The sequence below is a fragment of the Chionomys nivalis genome, chromosome 1, assembly GCF_950005125.1.
Source record: "Chionomys nivalis chromosome 1, mChiNiv1.1, whole genome shotgun sequence".
Classification (NCBI taxonomy): Eukaryota; Metazoa; Chordata; class Mammalia; order Rodentia; family Cricetidae; genus Chionomys; species Chionomys nivalis.
In genome coordinates this window covers 65,178,448-65,199,703 of record NC_080086.1, presented here as the reverse complement: position 1 = coordinate 65,199,703, position 21,256 = coordinate 65,178,448, and the positions used below count along the sequence as shown (strand labels likewise).

General features: G+C 40.6%; 1 protein-coding gene across 4 annotated transcripts in view; it reads left to right on the top strand.

The window, feature by feature from the left end:
- Paip2b (poly(A) binding protein interacting protein 2B) overlaps nt 1-21,256 on the top strand; it is a 35,642-nt gene that overhangs the window by 5,714 nt on the left and 8,672 nt on the right. For 2 of the 4 annotated variants that reach the window (XM_057778120.1, XM_057778111.1), the window contains 2 exons: nt 1,962-2,052; nt 19,944-20,091. In XM_057778120.1, the coding sequence (XP_057634103.1) occupies nt 19,954-20,091 (138 nt within the window). In that variant the 5' untranslated portion in view covers nt 1,962-2,052; nt 19,944-19,953. The remainder of the gene's footprint in view (nt 1-1,961; nt 2,053-19,943; nt 20,092-21,256) is intronic. The other 2 variants (XM_057778103.1, XM_057778095.1) reach the window with 1 other exon arrangement.

Sequence of the window (21,256 nt, the reverse complement as noted above, 5' to 3'; positions counted from 1 at the left end):
ATTGTTTGCCAGAGAAGATGGTGCTTTCTGAACTGAGGCATCACACGCAGGATGTTTGGGTGAGAAGGGGACCTCTGTATAGAGGAGTTTTTCTGGCTTGTCAGTCTCTAGTGTCTACTTTTCTTCTCTCAGTCTCCCTTTTCATGCAGCCAGGTCAGCACGGAGGTCAACATGGACTGTTTGGAGAAGTAACTGCTGTGCAAAATGACCTGGTGCTTCCCTGAGAGAGCACACGCTCATTCTGTTCCCTCATCCCAGAGAGAAGTTTGGGTGAGGAAAGGGAAGGGAGAATTAGATTTTAGGCTAGCCACTATTCCGAAATCTAGCAGCACATCAGGGGGGAAAAAAAACAACCACGGGCATTTTCTAAAAATCAGTATAGATTTCCGGGGCTGTCTCCAAAGTATCTGAGTTGTATTCTCTTAAGGTGGAGCCTCAGAGACTACATTTTTAGAAACTTCAATAATTGTATAAGTGTGCCTGTGTTTGTAGACCAGAGGTCAGTGTTGAATGTCTTCCTCACTCTCACTTTATTTACTTGTTTGTTTGCTCATTGTTTACATAGCCTCTTTATGGAGCCCTGGCTGTCCTGGAACTTTCTGTGGAGATCATGCTGGCCTGAATTTCAGTCATGCACTTTACATTTTGAGACAAGTCACACTCAACTATACATAGACTCACTGATTCCACTAGACTAGCTGGTGGCGAGTCCCCAAGGATCTTCCTGTTTCTGTCTCCCCAGTGCTTAGGTTACTAGCAATTTTACATGAGTTCTGGGGCTCAAACTCAGGTCCTCATACTTGAGAACTTTGCCGACAAAGCCATCTCTTCAACCTAGTGACCTAAAGAAATTTTATATTAACATCTTGATGTTAAATCTTGGGTTAGATGGTGCTAGTCTCTTGTGAATTTTCACCAACCTGTAGAATAAGAAAAATGAGGACCTATTGTGTTTTTCATAAAACTCAATTCAAATGGTTTATCAAATTGTCTTTTGCATTAAATTGAGCCTTCCCTACGTTTTTCAGTGCTATTATAAAATGACATCAATAAGATTTTTGTATTTTGCAATTTAAAAAATTTGTAATCCTGTTTTGCTAAAGATATTTCAAAATATTTCTGGTTTATGAATTCCTGAAGACTGTAGAGTACCTCAGAAATGTAGCAACTCTCAGAAATGAGATCCTTTGGAAGGTAAATTTGTAGAGGCTCTAAAGTCTATAAGGCCAGATGAGACTCAGTCTAGAAAGATGTGCTCTTTGTGGTATATAATACTCTGAAGCTCTAGGGCATCACTGTTAGACATGTTCATACTTCTAAGCAAACAAGAGTGTTTGTGCCAGGTGAGTAAATGAAGGCCTCGTATCAGTTGAGGTCAAGTTTTACTATCAGCTAAGTTCTAAAATACATGGGGGGGGGGCTAAATTTTTTAAAGCTTTTGGGATGTTAAAGTTGCCTATAAGAGATTATAGGTGGGGGCTGGCAAGGTGGCTCACAGTTAAGAGCACTGGCTGCACTTCCAGAGAACCTGGGTTTAATTCTCAGCACCCACATGGCAGCTCTCAACTGTCTGTAACTTCAGTTCTAGGGGATATAATACCTTCATACAGATATACATGTAAAGAAAACACCAATGTACATAAAATAAGAATAAACAAATTATTAAAAATGTTTTTAAAAAAGAGATTATAGGTAGTCTGAAAGAATTAGCAATCACCAGATTGAATGTTAAGGGGTATAGTGTATTGTAGTTTAAACATACTGATAGGTAATGGTGTTCCTTCCAACTACCTCAATTCTCATACCAAATAGCATTTTTTTCTTCAGCTCCTATTCCCTGGCTATTTTCACTGTTTGAAAAAAATCAGTTAGTTGGTTTTCATAGCTTTTCTGAAATTAAATGTGTAGTAATTAAGAGCATGGGTTTATCAGGTGAGGTGATAACATGCAATTAATTCCAGATGCCCAGGAGGCTGAGGCAGGAGCATGGCAAGTTTTCGGCCAATCTGGACAACTTAACAGGACCCTGTCCAAAAAAACAAAACAAGCCAGGTATGGTGTCTCAAAAAACAAAACAAGCCAGGTATGGTGGTGCATGCTTTTAATTCTTGTACTTGGGAGGCAAAGGCAGGTCTTGTTCAAGGCCAGCCTGGTCTGCATTGTATGTCTAGGCCAGTCAATGTTGACATAGTGAGACTGAAAGAAAAGTAAAACAAACATCAGTATAGCTTCATAGTAGGACACTTGCCTCCAGGATGGACTTCAGGAAAGAAAAATCTAAGCTTAAGTCAGGTTCTGGCACTTCTATGGTGAATTAATACCTCAGACCAGATTGAAGAGCCTATGAAAGAATAGCCATTAAGTACTTGTAAGAGCTGTAACTTCATTATATTCTATTCCCTGGATTTTGAGTGGTTCACTTGCTTTTTTCTATATTCTATGTTATTGGGAGGGGACTTTTCTTATTCAAAAGGTCTAGTGCAGTGGTCTCAACTTTCCTAATGTTTACAGTGACCCTTTATTACACAGTTCTTCATGTTGTGGTGACCCCCAACCATAAAATTTTTTCATTGCTACTTCATAACTTTAATTTTGTTACTGTTATGAAATGTAATGTAAATATTAAAATATATATATATTTTTTGACACAGAGTTTCTCTGTGTGACAGTCCTGGCTGTCCTGGAACTCACTTTGTAGACCAGGCTGGCCTCGAAGATTCACCTGCCTCTGCCTCCCGAGTGCTGGGATTAAAGGTATGTGCTGCCGCCACCACCCAGCTATAAGTAAATATTTAATATGTGACCCAAAGAGATCAAGACCCACAGGTTGAGAACTGCTGGTCTAGGGGAACTTGGCTTAAATGCTTTCTTCATGACTTTAGTTCTATTCTTACAGTTTACATACTTAGTCCAAGGCTCCTGAGCAGTTTTCCCCAAGGTCTTGAGGTGTAGTTCATTCCACTACTAAAGCTTTTTCCTTTATAAAACCTCCCTGACCTATTTGTCTTCACTGTGCTGCCATACAGGGAAGCACTCTCCTCCTTCCCAGAGAGCAGTTCTGCCTGACCTTGGCCTCCTGAACAAGATTCCATCAAATAGTTAACTTAAAAAAAGTTTGTCCCACTTGAAATATGGCTCTTCCCAGGAAGTTTTAGTGTGTGTGTATCTCTTGTGTTTCTGTCTCATTAAAACATGTTTAGGTTCTCTTCTCCCTCTTAGTTATGACAATTCTTTTTATTTTTCTTCTCAAAATTGTATCAAACACAATGGTCATTTGGTTGGTCTTGGTAATATAGAATTCTTTGACTTCAGATGATTCCACTGTGGCAGCTTTTTTGTCTCGCCTTCAGCTTATGAGGCCACTAAATAGTAAACAAAAACACATAAACATTTTGTAAAAGTCAGCTTTAAGTAACTGAAACTGGCCGGGCGGTGGTGACGCACGCCTTTAATCCCAGCACTTGGGAGGCAGAGGCAGGCGATCTCTGTGAGTTCGAGACCAGCCTGGTCTACAAGAGCTAGTTCCAGGACAGGCTCCAAAACCACAGAGAAACCCTGTCTCGAAAAACCCAAAAAAAAAAAAAAAAGTAACTGAAACTGTCAGAAACAGATCGGAGCAGGGAGTCATCAGTTTTGCAAAATGCAAAGTGATCATACTCTTACCCTGAAAGGCACAGACATCCTTAAGAAAAGAGACTTGGAATACCAGTACATTTAGAAATGACAGATATCAACAAAACCATTTCTTGAGGGCTAGGAGGTGGGTGCACAGATGCATGCTAGAAGCTCACTCTCAGGAAATCTTCAAGTTACAAGTAGACTATTCCTAATACAAATAATTTGAGTCCAGTTTTCTTAGAGAGGTGATTACAGGGGAGATCCTGTAATCTGGTGCAGAACTGTATTCAGACTTCTAGGGTGGGGAAGAAAGACTCTTAGCAGAGATGTATTCAGACTTCTGTCGCTTCATTTCTGACAGTTCTGCTTTTGTTGTCAGTTGACATTAGAGACTTGGTAAGAAAAGTAACACTTTTTATGTGTAATAATTGCCTCAATTTTTTTTATTAGTCTTTGTTAAAAAAAAAGACATTGTTTTAACAATGGTATATTTCTTTTTGGAGCTAAGCTGGAAAAATCAGGATCCCTCTGCTGACCCCTATGATGTTTTTCTGAAAAGATGATTTACTGCCTTCAGCTAGGGAAGATCTGAAGATGGATCTTGGGTACAATCTTGTCATTAAATATTGGTAAATCTGTTCTCCCTTTGGAAATGCTTTTAAGTGTGTTATGGAGCCTATTGTGATTTTTGTACATATTCAATAGGATAATGTCATAGAACATCTATCTTTAGGGCGTTGTTTATGAAAGTCTATGGTCTGTTAAAGGCATTAGGTTAAAAAATGAAATAAATAGCTAGTTGTGGTGGTGCACACCTTTAATTATCAGCACTCTGGAGCATAGGCAGGTGGATCTCTGTGAGTTCAAGCTAGCCTGGTGTTCTTAGTTCCACAACAGCCAAGGCTATATAGAGAGAGACCACATCTTAAACATGTAAACAGGTATATGAGTCTGGTTGTGCAGTTATAATAAAATAACTTTGACTATTTATAAAGAACATGAGTTTTATTGCTTATAGCTCTGGATGTTAGGATCAAGGCAGTGTGACAGGTTTGCTTTTCTTGTGAGGCTGCCCTGTTTGCAGGATGGCACCTTTTATCCTCTCTGCTGTTCTCACAAGGTAGAAGACAGAAGGGTGAGAGAGCCAGATGCTATGTGGAACCCCTTTGAAAGCCCTTAATCCCACTTGAAAGAGGAGCTCCCAGGCCTCATCCCCTCCTCAAGGTGATGCTCTTACTATTGTCATTGTAAGTCAGCACCTGAATTTTGGATGAGTTACATTAACATCATCATAATAATAAACTAATAGATAAAAATAAAAGAAATGACTAAATTAATAAAATTATGAAGTATTTGGTAAATTGAACAAGACTTCTGTGGGTGTGTACATGTAAGCATATATAATCACATATGTGCACATGTAGAGGCCAGATGTCAGCATTAGGTATCTTTCTCAATTGCTCTCCATCTTTTTTTTTTTTTTTTTTTTTTTTTTTTTGGAGACAGTGTCTCTCACTGAACCTGGAGCTCTTTGATTTCACAAGGCTGGCTTGCCAGCAAGTCCCAGAGATCCTCTTGTTTCCACCGCCCTAGCCCTGCATCTGGCTTTTTTACATAGGTGGTAGGGATTGAATTCAGGTTCTTCCTTACACAACAAGTACTGTACCCACTGAACCATCTCTCCAGCACTTCGTTATGAGATTTGTTTGTTTCAAAGCTTTCCTTAGACTAGTGTTTAAAGAATGTCAGTTTGAGAATTTTTGTAGAAATTAGACTAATTAGAATTTCTGTTCCACATAGAATTTTGCCAGTGTATTAAAGGAATGGCCTATAGTCCTCTTTAGGCTTTCTTTTTTCTTTCTTTTTTTTCTTTCTTTTCTTTTTGGTTTTTCGAGACAGGATTTCTCTGTGACTTTGGAGCCTGCCCTGGAACTAGCTCTTGTAGACCAGGCTGGCCTCGAACTCACAGAGATCCACCTGCCTCTGCCTCCCGAGTGCTGGGATTAAAGGCTTGTGCCACCACCACCTGGCTTCTCTTTAGTCTTTCTATCAGAATGATCGGTTGCAAATTAACAAGCAAAAATGAAAGTCTTAGACTTGACAAAGCAGAATTGGGAGGGGCTGTGGGGGCATGTAAATGCTTTCAGGTGATCCATTCCTAATTGAAAACCCTGAATTTGTGCTTTCGTGACACTTTTCAAATGCTTTTTAAATTCTTTATATTTTGTGTTCTTGGCTCTGGTCCACCAACAATGCAGGAGTGTTCCCTTTCCCTCACAATCTCTCCAGCATAAGTTGTCATCAGTGTTTTTGATCTTGGCCATTCTTCCAGGTATAAGATGGAATATCAGAGTTGTTTTGATTTGTATTTCTCTGGTGACTAAGGATGTTGAGCATTTCCTTAAGTGTCTTTCAGCCATTTTAGATTCCTCTGTTGAGAGTTCTCTGTTTAGGTCTGTACTCCATTTTTTTTTTATTGGATTATTTGTTCTTTTGATGACCAGTTTCTTGAGTTCTTTGTATATTTTGGAGATCAGACCTCTGTTTGATGTGGGGTTGGTGAAGATCTTTTCCCATTCTGTAGGCTGTCGTTTTGTCTTGTTGACCATGTACTTTGCTTTACAGAAGCTTTTCAGTTTCAGGAGGTCCCATTTATTAATTGTTTCTCTCAACGACTGTGCTACTGGGGTTATATTTAGGAAGTGATTCCCTGTGCCAATGCGTTCAAATGTACTTCCCACTTACTCTTCTGTGAGGTTCAGTGTGGCTGGCTGTATGTTGAGGTCTTTGATCCATTTGGACTTGAGTTTTGTGCATGGTGATAGATATGGGTCTATTTTCATTCTTCTACATGTTGATACTCAGTTATGCCAGCACCACTTGTTAAATATGCTTTCTTTTTTCCATTTGATACTTTTTCTTCTTTGTCAAAAATCAGGTGTTTGAAAGTGATTAATATCTGAGTCTTCGATTTGGTTCCATTGGTTCTTCTGTCTGTTTTTATGCCAATACCAGGCTGTTTTCAGTACTGTAGCTCTGTAGTAGAGTTTGAAGTCAGGGATTGTAATGCCTCCAGAGGTTCTTTTATTGTACAGGATTGTTTTGGCTATCCAGGATTTTTTGCTTTTCCATATGAAGCTGAGTACGGTTCTTTTGAGGTCTGTGAAGAATTTTGCTGGGATTTTGCTGGGCATTGCATTGAAACTGTAGGTTGCTTTTGGTTAAGATTGCCATTTTTATTATGTTAATTCTACCTGCCCAAGAGCATGGGAGATCTTTCCACTTTCTGGTGTCTTCTTCCATTTCTTTCTTCAAAGATTTAAAGTTCTTGTCATACAAGTCTTCCACTTGTTTGGATAGAGTTACTAGGAAATATTTTATGCTATTTGTGGCTATTGTGAAGGGTGATGTTTCTCTGATTTCTTTCTCAGCCCATTTATCGTCTGTATAGGAGGGCTACTAATTTTTTTGAGTTAATTTTGTATCCTGCTACATTACTGAAAGTATTTATGAGTTGTAGAAGTTCCTTGGTAGAATTTTTGGGGTCATTTATGTAAACTATCATGTCATCAGCAAATAGTGAGAGTTTGACTTCTTTTCCGATTTGTATCCCCTTGATCTCCTTTTTTTTAATCTTATTGCTCTAGCTAGGACCTCAAGAACTATATTGAATAGACCTGGAGAGGGTGGATAGCCTTGTCTTGTCCCTGATTTCAGTAGTTTCTCCATTTAGTTTGATGTTGGCTGTTGGCTTGTTTTATATTGCCTTTATTATGTTTAGGTCTGTTCCTTGTATCCCTGCTCTTTCCCAGACCTTTATCATGAAGGCATGTTGTATTTTGTCGAAAGCTTTTTCAACATCTAATGAGGTGTGGTTTTCATTTTTCAGTTTGTTTATATGGTGGATTACATTGACAGATTTTCATATGTTGAACCATCCCTGCATCTCTGCAATGAAGCCAACTTGATCATTGTGGATGATGGTTCTGATGTGTTCTTGGATTCAATTTGCCAGTATTTTATTTAGTATTTTTGCATCAATATTCATTGAGTGAGATTGGTCTGTAGTTCTCTTTCTTAGTAATGTCTTTCTGTGGTTTAGGTATCAGGATAATTGTAGCCTCATAAAAAGAGTTTGGCAATGTTCCTAATGTTTCTATTGTGTGGAACAATTTGAGGAGTATTGTTACTAGTTCTTTGAAAATCTTGTAGAATTCTGAGCTTAAACCATTTGGTTCTGGGCTTTTTTTGGTTGGGAGACTTTTGATGACTATTTCTAATTCTTTAGGAGTTATAGGTCTATTTAATTTGCTTATCTGGGCTTGATTTAATTTTGGTATGTGATATTTATCCAGAAATTTCCTTTAAGTTTTCTAATTTTGTACAGGTTTTTGAAATATGACCTGATGATTCTCTGGGATTTCCTCCATGTCTGTTGTTATGTCTCCCTTTTCATTTCTGATTTTGTTAATTTGGATGTTCTCTCTCTGCCTTTTGGTTAGTTTGGATAAAGGTTTGTCTTTTGTTGATTTTCTCAAAGAACCAACTTTTTGTCTCATTGATTCTTTGTATTTTCTTTGTTTCTATTTTGTTGATTTCAGCTGTCAATTTGATTATTTTCTGCTGTCTAGTTTTCTTGGGTGAGTTTGCCTCTAAAGTTTTCAAATGTTCTGTTAACTCATTAGTGTAGGATTATCCCAGCTTTTTTATGTAGGCACTTATTACTGTGAACTTTCTTCTTAACACTGCTTTCATTGTGTCCCATAAATTTGCATAATTTAGGAAGTCTTTATTTCTTCCTTGACCCATTGATGATTCAGGTGAGCATTGTTTAATTTCCATGTGTTTGTGGGCTTTCTGGAATTAGTGTTGCTGTCGAATTCTAGTTTTAAGCCATAGTGATCTGATAAGATACATGAATTTATTCCAGTTTTTTTTTTAATCTGTTGAGATTTGTTTTGTTACCAAGTATGTGGTCAGTTTTTAAGAAGGTTCCATGAGGTGCTGAGAAGAAGGTATATTCTTTTATGATTGGATAGAATGTTGTATAGATGTCTGTTAAGTCCATTTGAGTCATAACATCTGTTAGTTCCCTTATTTCTCTGTTAATTTTCTGTCTGACTGATCTGTCCAGTGATGAGAGTAGAGTGTTGAAGTCTCCCACTATTGGTGTGTGAGGTTTAATGTATAATTTAAGCTTTAGAAGTGTTTTTTGTTGTTGTTGTTGTTGTTTTAATATATGAGGGTTCCCTTGTATTTGGGGCATAGATGTTCGGTATTGAGATTTCCTCTTGATAGATTTTTTTCCTGTGACTAATATGAATCTCCTTCTTTGTCTCTTTTGATTGATTTTAGTTTGAAGTCTATTTTGTTAGCTATTAGGATAGCTACACAAGCTTGATTCTTAGGTCATTTGATTGGAAAAATTTTTCCCAACTTTTACTCTGAGGCAATGTCTCTCTTTGAGGTTGAGGTGTGTTTCTTGTATGCAGAGAAGGATGGATTCTGTTTTCGTATTCAATCTGTTAGCCTGTGTCTTTTTATAGGTTAGTTGAGTCCATTTATATTAAGGTATATTAATGGCTAGTGATTGCTATCTCCTGTAATTAAGTTCATTGTTGGTGATGTTAATTTGTGTGTTTTTCCCTTTGGGATTTGCTGCTGTGAGATTATCAATTGTCTGTGTTTTTGTTGACGTAGCCAACTTCCTTGGGTTGGAGTTTTCCTTCTAGTACTTTGTGTAGGCCTGGGTTTGTGGCTAGGTATTGGTTAAATCTGGTTTTTGGTATGGAGTATCTTGTTTTGTCCTTCTATGGTGAGTGACAGTTTTGCTGGATATAGTAGTCTGGCCTGGCATCCATGGTTTCTTAGTGTCTGTATAACACTTGACCTTGGCCTTCTGACTTTCATTGTCTTCAATGAGAAGTCAGATGTAATTCTGATACGTGTGCCTTTATATGTTACTTGGCCTTTTTCTTTTGCAGCTCTTAATATTCTTTCTTTATTCTGTATGTTTAGTGTTTTGATTATTATATGGCAAGGGGACATTTTTTTGGATCCAGTCTGTTTGGTGTTCTGTGCTTCTTGTATCTTCATAGGCATATCTTTCTTTAGGCTTGAAAAGTTTTTTTCTATGATTTTGTTAAATATATTTACTGTGCTTTTGAGTTGAACTTCTCCTTTTTCTATAACTATTATTTTAAGTTTGGTCTTTCCATGGTGTCCCATATTTCCTGGATATTTTGGGTTAAGCTTTTGTTAGATTTAATGTTTTCTTTGACTTATGAATCTATTTCCTGTATTGTATCTTCAGCTCTTGAAATTCTCTCTTCTATCTCTTGTATTCTGCTGTTTATGTTTGCATTTGTGGTTCCTGATCGTTTTCTCATGATTTTTGTTTCTATAATTCCCTCGGTTATTTTCTTTATTGTCTCTATTTCAGTTTTCAAGTCTTGAATATAGTTTCTTTCATATGTTTGATTGCTTTTTCTTGGTTTTCTTTAAGGGATTTACTGATGTCTTCCAGTTTTTTGTCTTTTCTTCCATTTCTTTGAGGGGATTTCTTATTTCCTCTTTAAGAGTCTCAAACATTCTCTTGAAGTTATTTTTAGGTCATTTTCTTCTGCTTTACCTATATTTGGTTGTTCAAGTCTTGCTGTTGTAGGGTCTCTAGATTTTACTGGTGTTGTGTTACTCCTTGTGTTCTTATTTTGTCTACTCTTCTTTTTCTCTAATTGGTGTGGTTGGGGCTCTCTGTGATTCTGATGATTAATCTTCTAGGTGCCAGTGGATCAAAGGCTCAGATGGTTGTTCCTTGTGTTACACTCAGCCCCACGGTTTTTGTTACCCCTTTAGTCACTCCATTTCCTGGAGGTCGCTCAACTCTCCCAGGGTTTGCTGTCTCAGTCTTGCTCTTGTCTAAGTTGCCAGCTCAGACCTGTTTCTGTGAATGTCCCTGGTCTGGATCTGCTTCTGCAGAGGTCCCTGGCTTGGGGTTGGTCCTGCAAAGGTCTCTGGCTCCAATCTACTCCCTTGGAGGTCCCAGACTCTGGTGCACCCAGCCCCACAGAGGACCTGGTGCAGGCCTACTCCCTCAGAGGCCCCAGACTCATACTCAGACCTGCAGGGGTCCTGGCTCAGGTCTGTTCCCTTGGAGGTCCCCGATTCCCTAGATTGCAGTGATCTCTGGCTCTGACCCACTTGTTCAGCAGTTGTTCCCCTGTACCTGCTGCTGTAGAGTTCTGTCTCAGGTCTGTTCCAACCCAGGTCCCTAGCTCAGTCCTGCTCTTGTGGAGTTCACTGCCTCAGGCCTGCTCTGGCCTAGGTAGCTGGCTTAGGCCTACTCCTGTGGAATTTATTGCCTCAGGCCCATTCTGGCCCAGGTCTCTGGCTCAGTTCTGTTCCTGTGGAGTTCGGTTGTCCCAAGCCTGCTCCAGCCCAGGTCCCTGGTTCCAAGCACTAATTCTTTACGAAATAAATCTTGGGTCTTCGCTACAGCTGGCAGGCCCAGTCAGCCACAGCACTCCACACCACCCAGGGCCACCTCCTTCAGCTTGGGACTCACTGGGACATCCCTTTTTTATGTTTTTTTTTTTTTTTTTTTTAATTTTGAGATAGTACCTCACTACATTATTCAGTCTGATCTTGATGTCATTATAGTTCTTGCAGGCCTTGACTTTCCAATCCTCCTGCCTCAGCTTCCTTAATAACTGGGATTACCAGCCAGTGCCACAGCCCTGACTTTGTCAACTTGTAATTATAAGTAATTACAGGACAGTTGAGTTTTCTGTCTTTTTGATAAGCACATTAAGAGTGTGTTTGTAAGTGCTGTTTTGCATTAAGTGGAGAGTATTGGAATATTTATGTCTTGTAGTCAGGAAGGCCTAACAGGGTAATTCCATAGCTGTTTTCTACTAAAATCTAAACCACCTCTCATAAAAATGGAAATATGGAAGATAAAATCATTCTAATTAGAGGGTATCTGGGACTTAGTTGTTCCATCTCTGAATATATATCCTTCTGATACCCCCACCCTACAGAAAACGAGCCACCACTCCTGCTCTTATTTTTCCAGAGACCCCACCAAATTTATACTTAATGAAGGAAGGCTTTGTTGAATATGAGAGGAAAAGCACATAGTATGAAGAAAATATGACACGTAAAAGAAGTTCTACATAAAAGGCTTATGAAGTTGTGTGTTATTGTTTATTTAAGACGGTGTCTCATTTTGTAGCATAGGCTTGCTTCAAACTCATGATCTTCCTGCCTCTACAATGCTGGGGTAATAGTGGGAGCCATCACATCAGTTATAAATCTGTTGTTGTTTTCTTTTGGAACTACAGATTGAACCCTAAATAGTATGTGGCTGATTCTATCACCTGAGAAGATGAAGCAGGTGAATTTCAAGTTCAAGGCCAGCTTGGACTTCAGAGTAAGACCCTGTCTCAAAAAATGTGTGTGTGTGTCCATGCAAGCATGTGTATGTGTATGACCCTGCAAATAATTAGGAGAAGCAAAAATGGTAACCAGGGAGCTGGAATTTGATAGGGCACTTTGGCAGCTGTGTCGCAGCACTAATGCCACAAGTTGGAGTGTCTTATGTGGCTTGGCAGTAGATGATCTCCCTCTACATGCTCTTCCTCTATCTTCCTCTTTTTCTGATTCATTGCTTACCCTGCCACCATTTATTACTAGTATGAATTCCACCTGTTTGGACTTTAGATCATGGGAGTATCTCAGCTATTCAAAAGTAACAGTTGGACCAAGCATGGTGCTTTGCACCTTTAATCCTAGCATAGACAGGAGAGTTCAACGCCAGTCTGATCTATATGGTGAGTTTCTGCCCAGCCAGAACCACAGTAATAGTAATAATAATGATAATGACGATGAGGATGATAGCAGCAACATATCCTCCTGCTTTCCCAGGACCTAGATGGTCCTTTATTTCTTCTGTCTTTACTAGAGCCTCTTACTGTCACTTAACATGCACTGACCTTATCAGTGTGAAGATAAAAGTTTCTGTCAACCTCTTGACCCTCTAGATTCCACAAAGTCCTGCTACCTTCTTTGGCAGCTATCTCTCAATGTCACCTGCTGGTTGTTCCACCACCTTTTGGCCTTGCCCCTTCTTTCTCTTCGTGGAGACTGCTCTCATTCAGTTATTAAGTATCCTCCATGCTCTTACCTTCTATAGACTCCTCAGCCACTTCTTGTTCAACCTTTCAGCAGTCTTAAGCATCCATAGGCACTTGTCTGGGCATGCATTAGTGTGTCTAATAGCTGCTGTAACAAAATTACTATAAACTGATATCTTAAAACTGATTCTCATAGTTCTGGAGGCCTGCAATCTGAAACCAATATAGCTGAGCCCCACAATCCCTCAGTGGTTCCAGGGAAGGCTCTATTCTTGCCTCTTCTAGCTTCTGCTGGGTATCAGCTCTCTTTGAAGGGGATATCACTCTGGTCTCTGCCTCCCTGGTCACATTACCTCTTTCCTCCTGTCTTTCTGCAATCACCCACCCCCTCCTTGTGTTTCTTCTACAGGAACACTTATTAGAATTCACTTGGATAATTCTAAATGATCTCTTTGTCTCAGGGGCCTTCATTTAATTACATCTACAAAGTCTCTTTTTCAAAATAAAGTACTGCTTCCAGATTAGGATGTGGACTTACCTTTTAGGGGGCCTTTCACTTATTCTAGTGCACTGTTATTATCTGGTCTTAGCTCTCAGCTGCTTTTCAATTTCATTTTAATGTTGTCTTCCTCTGCCTCAGGTACTGACACACTTGGGCTGGGTTCTTTTTTTCATCTTCTTTGCTGTTTCTCTTTAGATAGTGTGTTTAATTACCATTTATATAAATGACTACTCCACTTGTCTATGTTTAGCTAGACTTCTATTCTTGCTACATATAGCCAGGCTATATAACATCAACACTCAAGTGATTTGGAGGCACTGCAGATTTACCATGTCCACAGTAGAGTTCATCACATTTCTTAACTGTACCTCTCCCCTTCACCATCCAAGAAAGGTTTGCTTTTTTCAGAGTTCTATAGTCAGTGAATGACTTGAATCCTTGGCAATTCTTTCATCCTGACTTTCCACACCTAGTTCAACTCAGAAAACCATCAGATAGTTTGGGATCTGCTATTTCTCCTTTTGCTGCCACCATTGTAAACCAAACTGCACCAGGGTTATAGTGTTAGCAGTCTTTCAGGGCTCATCCTGTACTCTCAGCTCTAATCTAGTTTCCACACAGCAAACAGAATTTAAGCCATTTTACTTTGTGACTGAGAATTCCTTATAATGATTTCTTTTGATTTTAATCTAAAGCCCTAGATATTTCTTACGGTCTCAGATCCTTTTAAGTACTGGCCATGTTTGCCTTTCCATATCATCTTTTTCTTCTCATCTTCCTTCTGTGTGCTCAGCTGTCTTCTTTGAGTTTCAAGTAGTATTCTCCTGGATGAGTCTCTGAACAGGCTTTTCCCTGCTCCTCTTCATTGGTAGCTTAGATCCTTAGGTTTGAGTAAAATTGCCCACTCCTGGATTGAATAACCCCCACCTTGAATGTTCAATTAGTCCTTTTTACTTCTCCATTTATGACACAAGCTACAATAATTCTTTTTTAAGACAGAATTTTGCTACAGGCTGGCCTGGAACTCATGACTTTCCTCCCTCAGCTACCTGGGTGCTGGAATTACAGGCATATGCCACCATACCTGACTCATAATTATTTTTAATTATTTACTCATTTCCCTTTTGAGAGAATGTAAGTACCACAAGGGAAGGAACTGTGTACATTGCCAAAACAATGAGTATCCTAAATAGACTTAGATTTTAATGAGCAAATGAATTTAGCTAAAAATCTGAGTTGCTAAAATGTAATTTAAAAGGGTCTATTTGGAGCTGGGTAATGTGGCTCACACCTTTAATCCCTGCATTCAGGGGGCAGAGGCAGGCAAATCTCTGTAAGTTTGAGACCAGCCTGGTCTATAGAGTTCCAGGATAGCCAGGGGTACACAGAGAAGCCTTGTCTTTTTTAAATAGGGTGTGTGTGTGTGTGTGTGTGTGTGTGTGTGTGTGTTTGGAATGAGAGACAGAGTCAGACAGACAGTCTGACTCACTCACTGTGTATCTCTGGCTGGCCTGAAATTTGCTATGTAGAATAGGCTGGTCTTGAACTTGCAGAGCTCTGCCTTCTCTGCCCCTCCTCCCTGGCCCTGTGCTGGGATTAAAAGCATGCATCACTATGCCAACTCAAAATCCAATTAGCCAGCCTGATTGGAGTAATGAAACTAGAAACTAGAATAACATATGTGCAAGTGTTGGCATGTGCACATGCATACATTTTGACATAGGCTCACGTGCAGCCCAGGCTGGCCTCAAATTTCCCATGTAGCCAAAGATTATCTTGAATTCCTAATTCTGTCTATTGAATTTACAGATGTATAATAATACTGCACCTAGTTTTGTTTTATGTGGTGCCAGGTATTAAGTCCAAGACTATGTTAGAAAATATAAATCACTTTCATTACTCTTTAGTATACTTTGTTAATAGTAACTCATTCAAAAGTCCTAAATATTCTTCACAGAGAAATTGTGACCATTGACATGATTCAGGCTATAGCTCCTGAAAGCCAGGGACACTGCTCGGTTAGTAGAGCATTTGCCTGGCATGTAAGAAGCCCTGGGTTTGATTCTGTAGTACATTACAGATGTATGCTTGTGTATATGTATATATGCATACACTAAATTTGGTTCAGAGAATAGCAGGTTTGGGTGTAACTGTATTGATCTGGGAATTATACAAGTTCAGGGTGTTGAATTGACAAAGCATGTATTTTTAAACTACCCTAGATACATTAACAGTCCTGTAGCACATTGTGGCTGGGAACTGAGACCCCTATTTTAAACTCTTGACTGTGGTCATTCAGGTCTTGTGCAACCTTCATGCCCCTGCCTCCTGTGGACAGGGTTGCACACCCTGCATTTACTGTGCTTTTCCAGTTTTATCTTGTGCAACCTTCATGCCCCTGCCTCCTGTGGACAGGGTTGCACACCCTGCATTTACTGTGCTTTTCCAGTTTTATCTGTAATTGCAGTTGCCGTTTTCAGTAATGTTTCATGCTGATGGTTTGAATGTAAAGTGTCTTCCAGAAGGCTTGGTCTCGAACTGGTGTCACTATTGAGGTAGTTAGATCACCAGGATACTAACTTCATCAGTGAATTAATCTATTGTTGAGTTTATTGATTATTGGGCTGTTGGGTCTTAGAGGAAGTCAATCACTAGAAGTATGCCTCTAAAGGTTTTTGGTGTTAATCCCTATAGTCCCAAACGTGGCTTCTCTCTGTTTCTTGGATGCCATGAGGTAAGCAGCTTTCTTCAACCATCTCTTCTGCATTGATGCTTCCTCTGTGGTGCAGGACTAAAACAGTGGAGTCAATTGGCAGTGGTTGAAACTGTGAGCCAAAATAAATCTTTCCTTTTCTAAGATGTTGGTCAGATATATTGTGACTACATCAAAAACTGGCATATTTCTTCTGCATATTTCAGATGCAGAGGAAGAATAACTTTATCGTTCTTGGATTTTCATAGTGCAGTACAGACCCAGACAAGATGTGAAATCTATCTTAAGTAGGGTCTAATCTTGAAGCACTCCTCAGGCTGCCCTGCTTCATACTTTCTTGTTACTGCATAGCTACTTAGGAATCAAAGCAGCAGATATTTACTGTGTGGGTGAGGACTCTGAGAGCAGCATAGCCCTGTGCCTCTGCCTGAGAGTCTCTCGTGAAGTTGCAGGAAGGCTATTAGCTGGGTCTGTGCTTAGCAAAGTATGATTGTGGGAAGATGTTCTTCCAAGCTCACACAGAAGTGGCTCACTTCCCTGTCACACAGGTAGCTCTGTGGCATAACTGACATCATGGCAGGTGTTCTGATTCTTTTTTTTTGGGGGGGGGGTCGAGATAGGGTTTCCCTGTAGCTTTGGAGCTTGTCTTGAAAACTAGCTCTTGTAGATCAGGCTGGCCTCAAACTCACAGAGATCCGCCTGCCTCTGCCTCCCAAGTACTAGGATTAAAGGCGTGAGCCACCACCGCCCAGCGATATTGTGATTCTTAATCCTCATTATGATACTGAACTTCTTTTTAATCTCTGACAACTCTGGACATATTTGTTCATCTCCACTACATTAGACTTTCACAAGAATTTGCCTTGGTGTGTTGAAAAGGATCGTGTTAAACAATGCAAACTGACAAAGTGGAATGGCCAGAAGCAGGTCAATGTTGAAGTATTTGGGTGGTAAACTTGGGAAGAGCTGTGAATAGAATGTTGCATAAAACTGGGTTGGAAGTCAGTGATATTAGGGGTAGTGGTCCCACATCACCACGTATCTTCCCCACATTGAAACATCTATGTGCCTTCCAAGGAGCTGCCATCTCCAGCGGAATCTTCTGTTCCCAGCCAGCTACTAAACAAAGTTAGGGACTCATTAAGGTACCAGTTCACACTTCCCCAACAGTGTGATTCTTAAACTAACCTTTAACACAGAAAGGCGGCTTGACTCCTCCTCTCCCTGGCCATTTCGTTGTGTGAAACCTCTTAAATCACAGTTGAGGGCTGGAGTGGTAGCTCTGTGGTAGGATATACCCACCATACACTGACCCTGGGTTCACTCTCCAGCTCTGGAAAAAAATTAAATATTGTTGGATAGATTATGTCTAGTTAGTCAGAATATAGCTGTGATAGTACTTTGATTTTAAGCACTCTACATTTATATGGTTGTGTTACACAGTTATATAGATTGCTGCTGTTTGAAAAAATAACTTTGCACTTAGTGGAAGCTGCAGGTTGATTGTAAAGTACAGATCAGTACTGTGAACACTGAGAACTGCAAGAATTGTTTCTGTGTTTTTCTTTTCTTGAAGTATTTATGTTTAGTTCTACAACCTGATGATACTACAGGAAAATGAACTCAGCTTCTACTACTGTGTGTTTACAGCACAGATGACTTCTATGATCTCAAAATGTATGTGCGTGTCTCCCTCCAGAAAGTAGTCTGCTCTGCAGCAGAAACCAGCTGGTCAGTTTAACTCTGGAACTGTCTACCTAGAAGTAATGTCAGATCCCACAGATTGAGAGCTCAGTCCCAACACACCTTCCTCGCTTCAGACACCACTTGAAATTTCTATGACCAACTGACTGTCAGTTGGGGTTTCTAATCCCCCATCCTTGGGTTTAGCTTACTGGTCTGCTCACAACTCAGGAAAATATTGATGTTGACTAGCTTAGTCTAAAAGATGTTTTTTTTTTTTTTAAAGATTGATTTATTTATTATGTACACAGTGTTCAGCCTCCATGCCTGCAGGCCAGAAGAAGGCACCAGATCTCATTCCAGATGGTTGTGAGCCACTATGTGGTTGCTGAGAATTGAACTCAGGACCTCCGGAAGAACAGTCAGTGCTCTTAACCTTTGAGCCATCTCTCTAGCTCTCTAAAAGATATTTTGTAGAAGACAAATATCACAGTGTTTGGTGTTAAATGCCTGCAATCCTAGAATTGGGGAGGTGGAGTCAAACGATCCAGTGAGTTAGAGATCAGCCTGGTCTACCTAGCCAGTTTCAGACCAACCAGAGATACATAATGAAGACACCTATTGCAAAACTGAAGACAACAATAAAGAAATAGATAGCCAAATGAAGATAGGTAGGATTCCCATCCCTGTGGAGCTGGGGTCCCTGCTCCCAGGTCATGAATGATTTCTTAATCACTTTTTTTTCTTCCGGTTTCTCGAGACAGGGTTTCTCTGTAGCTTTGGTGCCTGTCCTGGAACTAGCTCTTGTAGACCAGACTTACCTCAGACTCACAGAGATCCACCTGCCTCTGCCTCCCAATGCTGTGATTAAAGGCATGCGCCACCACCGCCTGGCTCCTTATTCACTTTTCTACAAGCTTCCATGTGTTCAGCTCTGCAGAATGCTCTGAACCAATCCTCTTTGGGTTCGTTATAAAGGCTTCATTATAAAAGCATGATTGAAACAGGATGACCCTCTAACAGTGTGACCAGACAGAAAGGGTGTGGTCTAATGCTAGAAAGCTGTTTAGGGAAACCCAGCAGGGCCTCTCCAGATTTTTCTTGGCCTCTGTGCAAGTTTGTCCTCCCAGCTATGGGCAGGTCCTCTACTGAAATGGGGTTTATGATCAATCTACAAGATCAGATTTGTTTATGGCCAGCCTGATACAGAAAGAGAGGCAAAGCTCAGAATATATCTTTGTGTTCTATACTTGTGTAGGGGAAGAGAAGTGTTAGTTTCTGTGACCTTCTAGGAGGAGAAAGGGGCAGAAGATGACTGTGGTTTCTGAGGCTCTGCATTACAAGAGACTGTCGGGCTGGAGTGCAGCTCTATGGAAGAATGCTTGCCAATGTGTGCAAGGCCCTGGGTTCTGTCCCCAACACTGGAGAAAGAAGAGATGAATAAAGGATTGTCTACCACCCTTACTAATACGTTTTCTGACACTGCCTACCCTTCCACCCCCGCCCAATAGGTGTCTCCACAGATGCAACTCCCTGGTGGATTCTCTAGAGATGGAGGCTGGAGCAGCTGTACACCCGAACTAAAACAGGGAAACCAGATAGTTGTAGACGAGGGGTGATGACGTGTCAGCCTCAAGCTGGGTTTGTGCCCAAGTGTGGTCAATAGCCGACCACTTTAGGCAACTGGCAACTTTAGGGGAGGAAGCTGCAGTAGCCACCAAGAATGTGAAAGTGGACCTCTTGGTGCCTTCCCTTTGTTTGGAGAGTCTCTGAGTGGGCACAGTTTGGGGAGAGAGGAATGGGACTTCTCAGACACCATGACTGTGGTAACTGTTATAAAAGAAAACGTTTAATTGGGTAGCTTCCATTTTCATGGTGGGGCATGGCAGCATGCAGGCAGACAGTGCTGGAGCTGGAGCTTCGAGTTAATACATCCTGACTTGCAGGCAACAGGAAGTAGCTTGAGCATATATGAGACCTCAAAGCCCACCTCCACAATAACACACATCTTCCAGCAAAACCATACCTCCTAATAGTGTCACTCCCTTTGGGGCACATTTTCTTCCAGACCACCACACCATTGTGCCCCACTACTCAGTTATTAAAGAACTATACATCTGTATAATTGGTAACTATGTGATTGATGTCATAACATTTACAAACTAACAGTAGTGTTCATTTTCATTTCAAATTATTGGCCTACAACTTAAGAAGCTTCTGGAAAGATCTGGATTTTTAGATTCAAATTTCCTTAGTCCTTATCTTCACTTTTTGTCTTCTTTTATCTGTTTAGAATCTCCATAATGAATGGATCCAATGTAGCAGGTACATCACCCAGTGTGAAATGCAAAGAGGACCAAGAGTTAAATGGACATGAGGAAAAGGAAAACCCATTTGCAGAATATATGTGGATGGAGAATGAAGAGGATTTCAATAGACAGGTAAGCAAAGGTCACTATTCCCGTGAGCTACTGCTATCTTTTACTGTACTTGTAGGAACAGGGTGGTTCTTCTAGGGTTGATAAAGGCCTAACACACTCAGAGAATCAGGGGTTCCAGAACTTAGTAGCCAGAGGCATATAGCTCAAGTTACAATCTATAGCTCTGGGTTCTAAGTCAAGGGCCTGATCCTCAGAACTTAGTGCTGATGGAGGAAGGTCATTGGTTAATTAATAAAGAAACTGCTTAGATGCCATGCAGCTGCTCCTCTCAGAGGCAGACGCAATAAAATTCCAACCCAGGATGGACGTAGGCTAGAATCTTCCCAGTAAGCGCACCTTGGGGTGCTACACAGATTATTAGAAATGGGCTAAATTAATACATGAGAATTAGCCTAGAAAAGGCTAGATATAATGGGCCAGGCAGTGTTTAAAAGAATACAGTTTGTGTGTTGTTATTTTGGGGCATAAGCTAGCCAGGCGGCCGGGAGCTGGGTGGCAGGAACGCAGCCCGCAGCTCCCACAACAGAATGGCTGCCCGACGTGTGGACAACTGAGTCCACAGAAAGCCTGAGAAAGCTTGGGAAAGAATAGAGTAAAGCATGTTTTCTTGGTAGCAGCAATTTCTTGGGTCTGCTCTGCTTGCTAGAGGCAAGCAAGCGCTGAGGCTTCCTGACTCAGCTTTAGCTGCAAAGCCTTGCAACTCTTTTAAGAGGTCCTGCCATGAAACACTTCGGTGTTGATGAAAAGCTGAACGCATGCTTTTCGGTTTTCAGCCATAGCAGGAAAAAAGCTTCGCCATTTAAAAATGCTGGCTTTCTGGTCTGTCCTGCCAGGGCAAACTCTGACTGTTTGAGGCAGGAGGGCCGACTACAGAGAGAGGACTTGAGTGTTGTCTGTGGATATAGTGTTGCAGCTTGCTTGCTGGCAGGGACCTTGAAACGCCATAGAGTTGTGGCAATAAAAATGGCTCCACCAGTACCTCTGCCGTGAGGCTAGAAAGCTAAGGAATGGGCTGGATCCAGCCATCAAAGCCACGGCTTTAATCCTACCCATATTGCTCAGTAATTTAAAGGCTCGTGTGGTCAGAAAAAGAGAGATATGCAATAAAAAGAGATTCAAATACAAAGAAAACCTTTGCTTTTAAGCAGCAACATCCTCTGCTCTT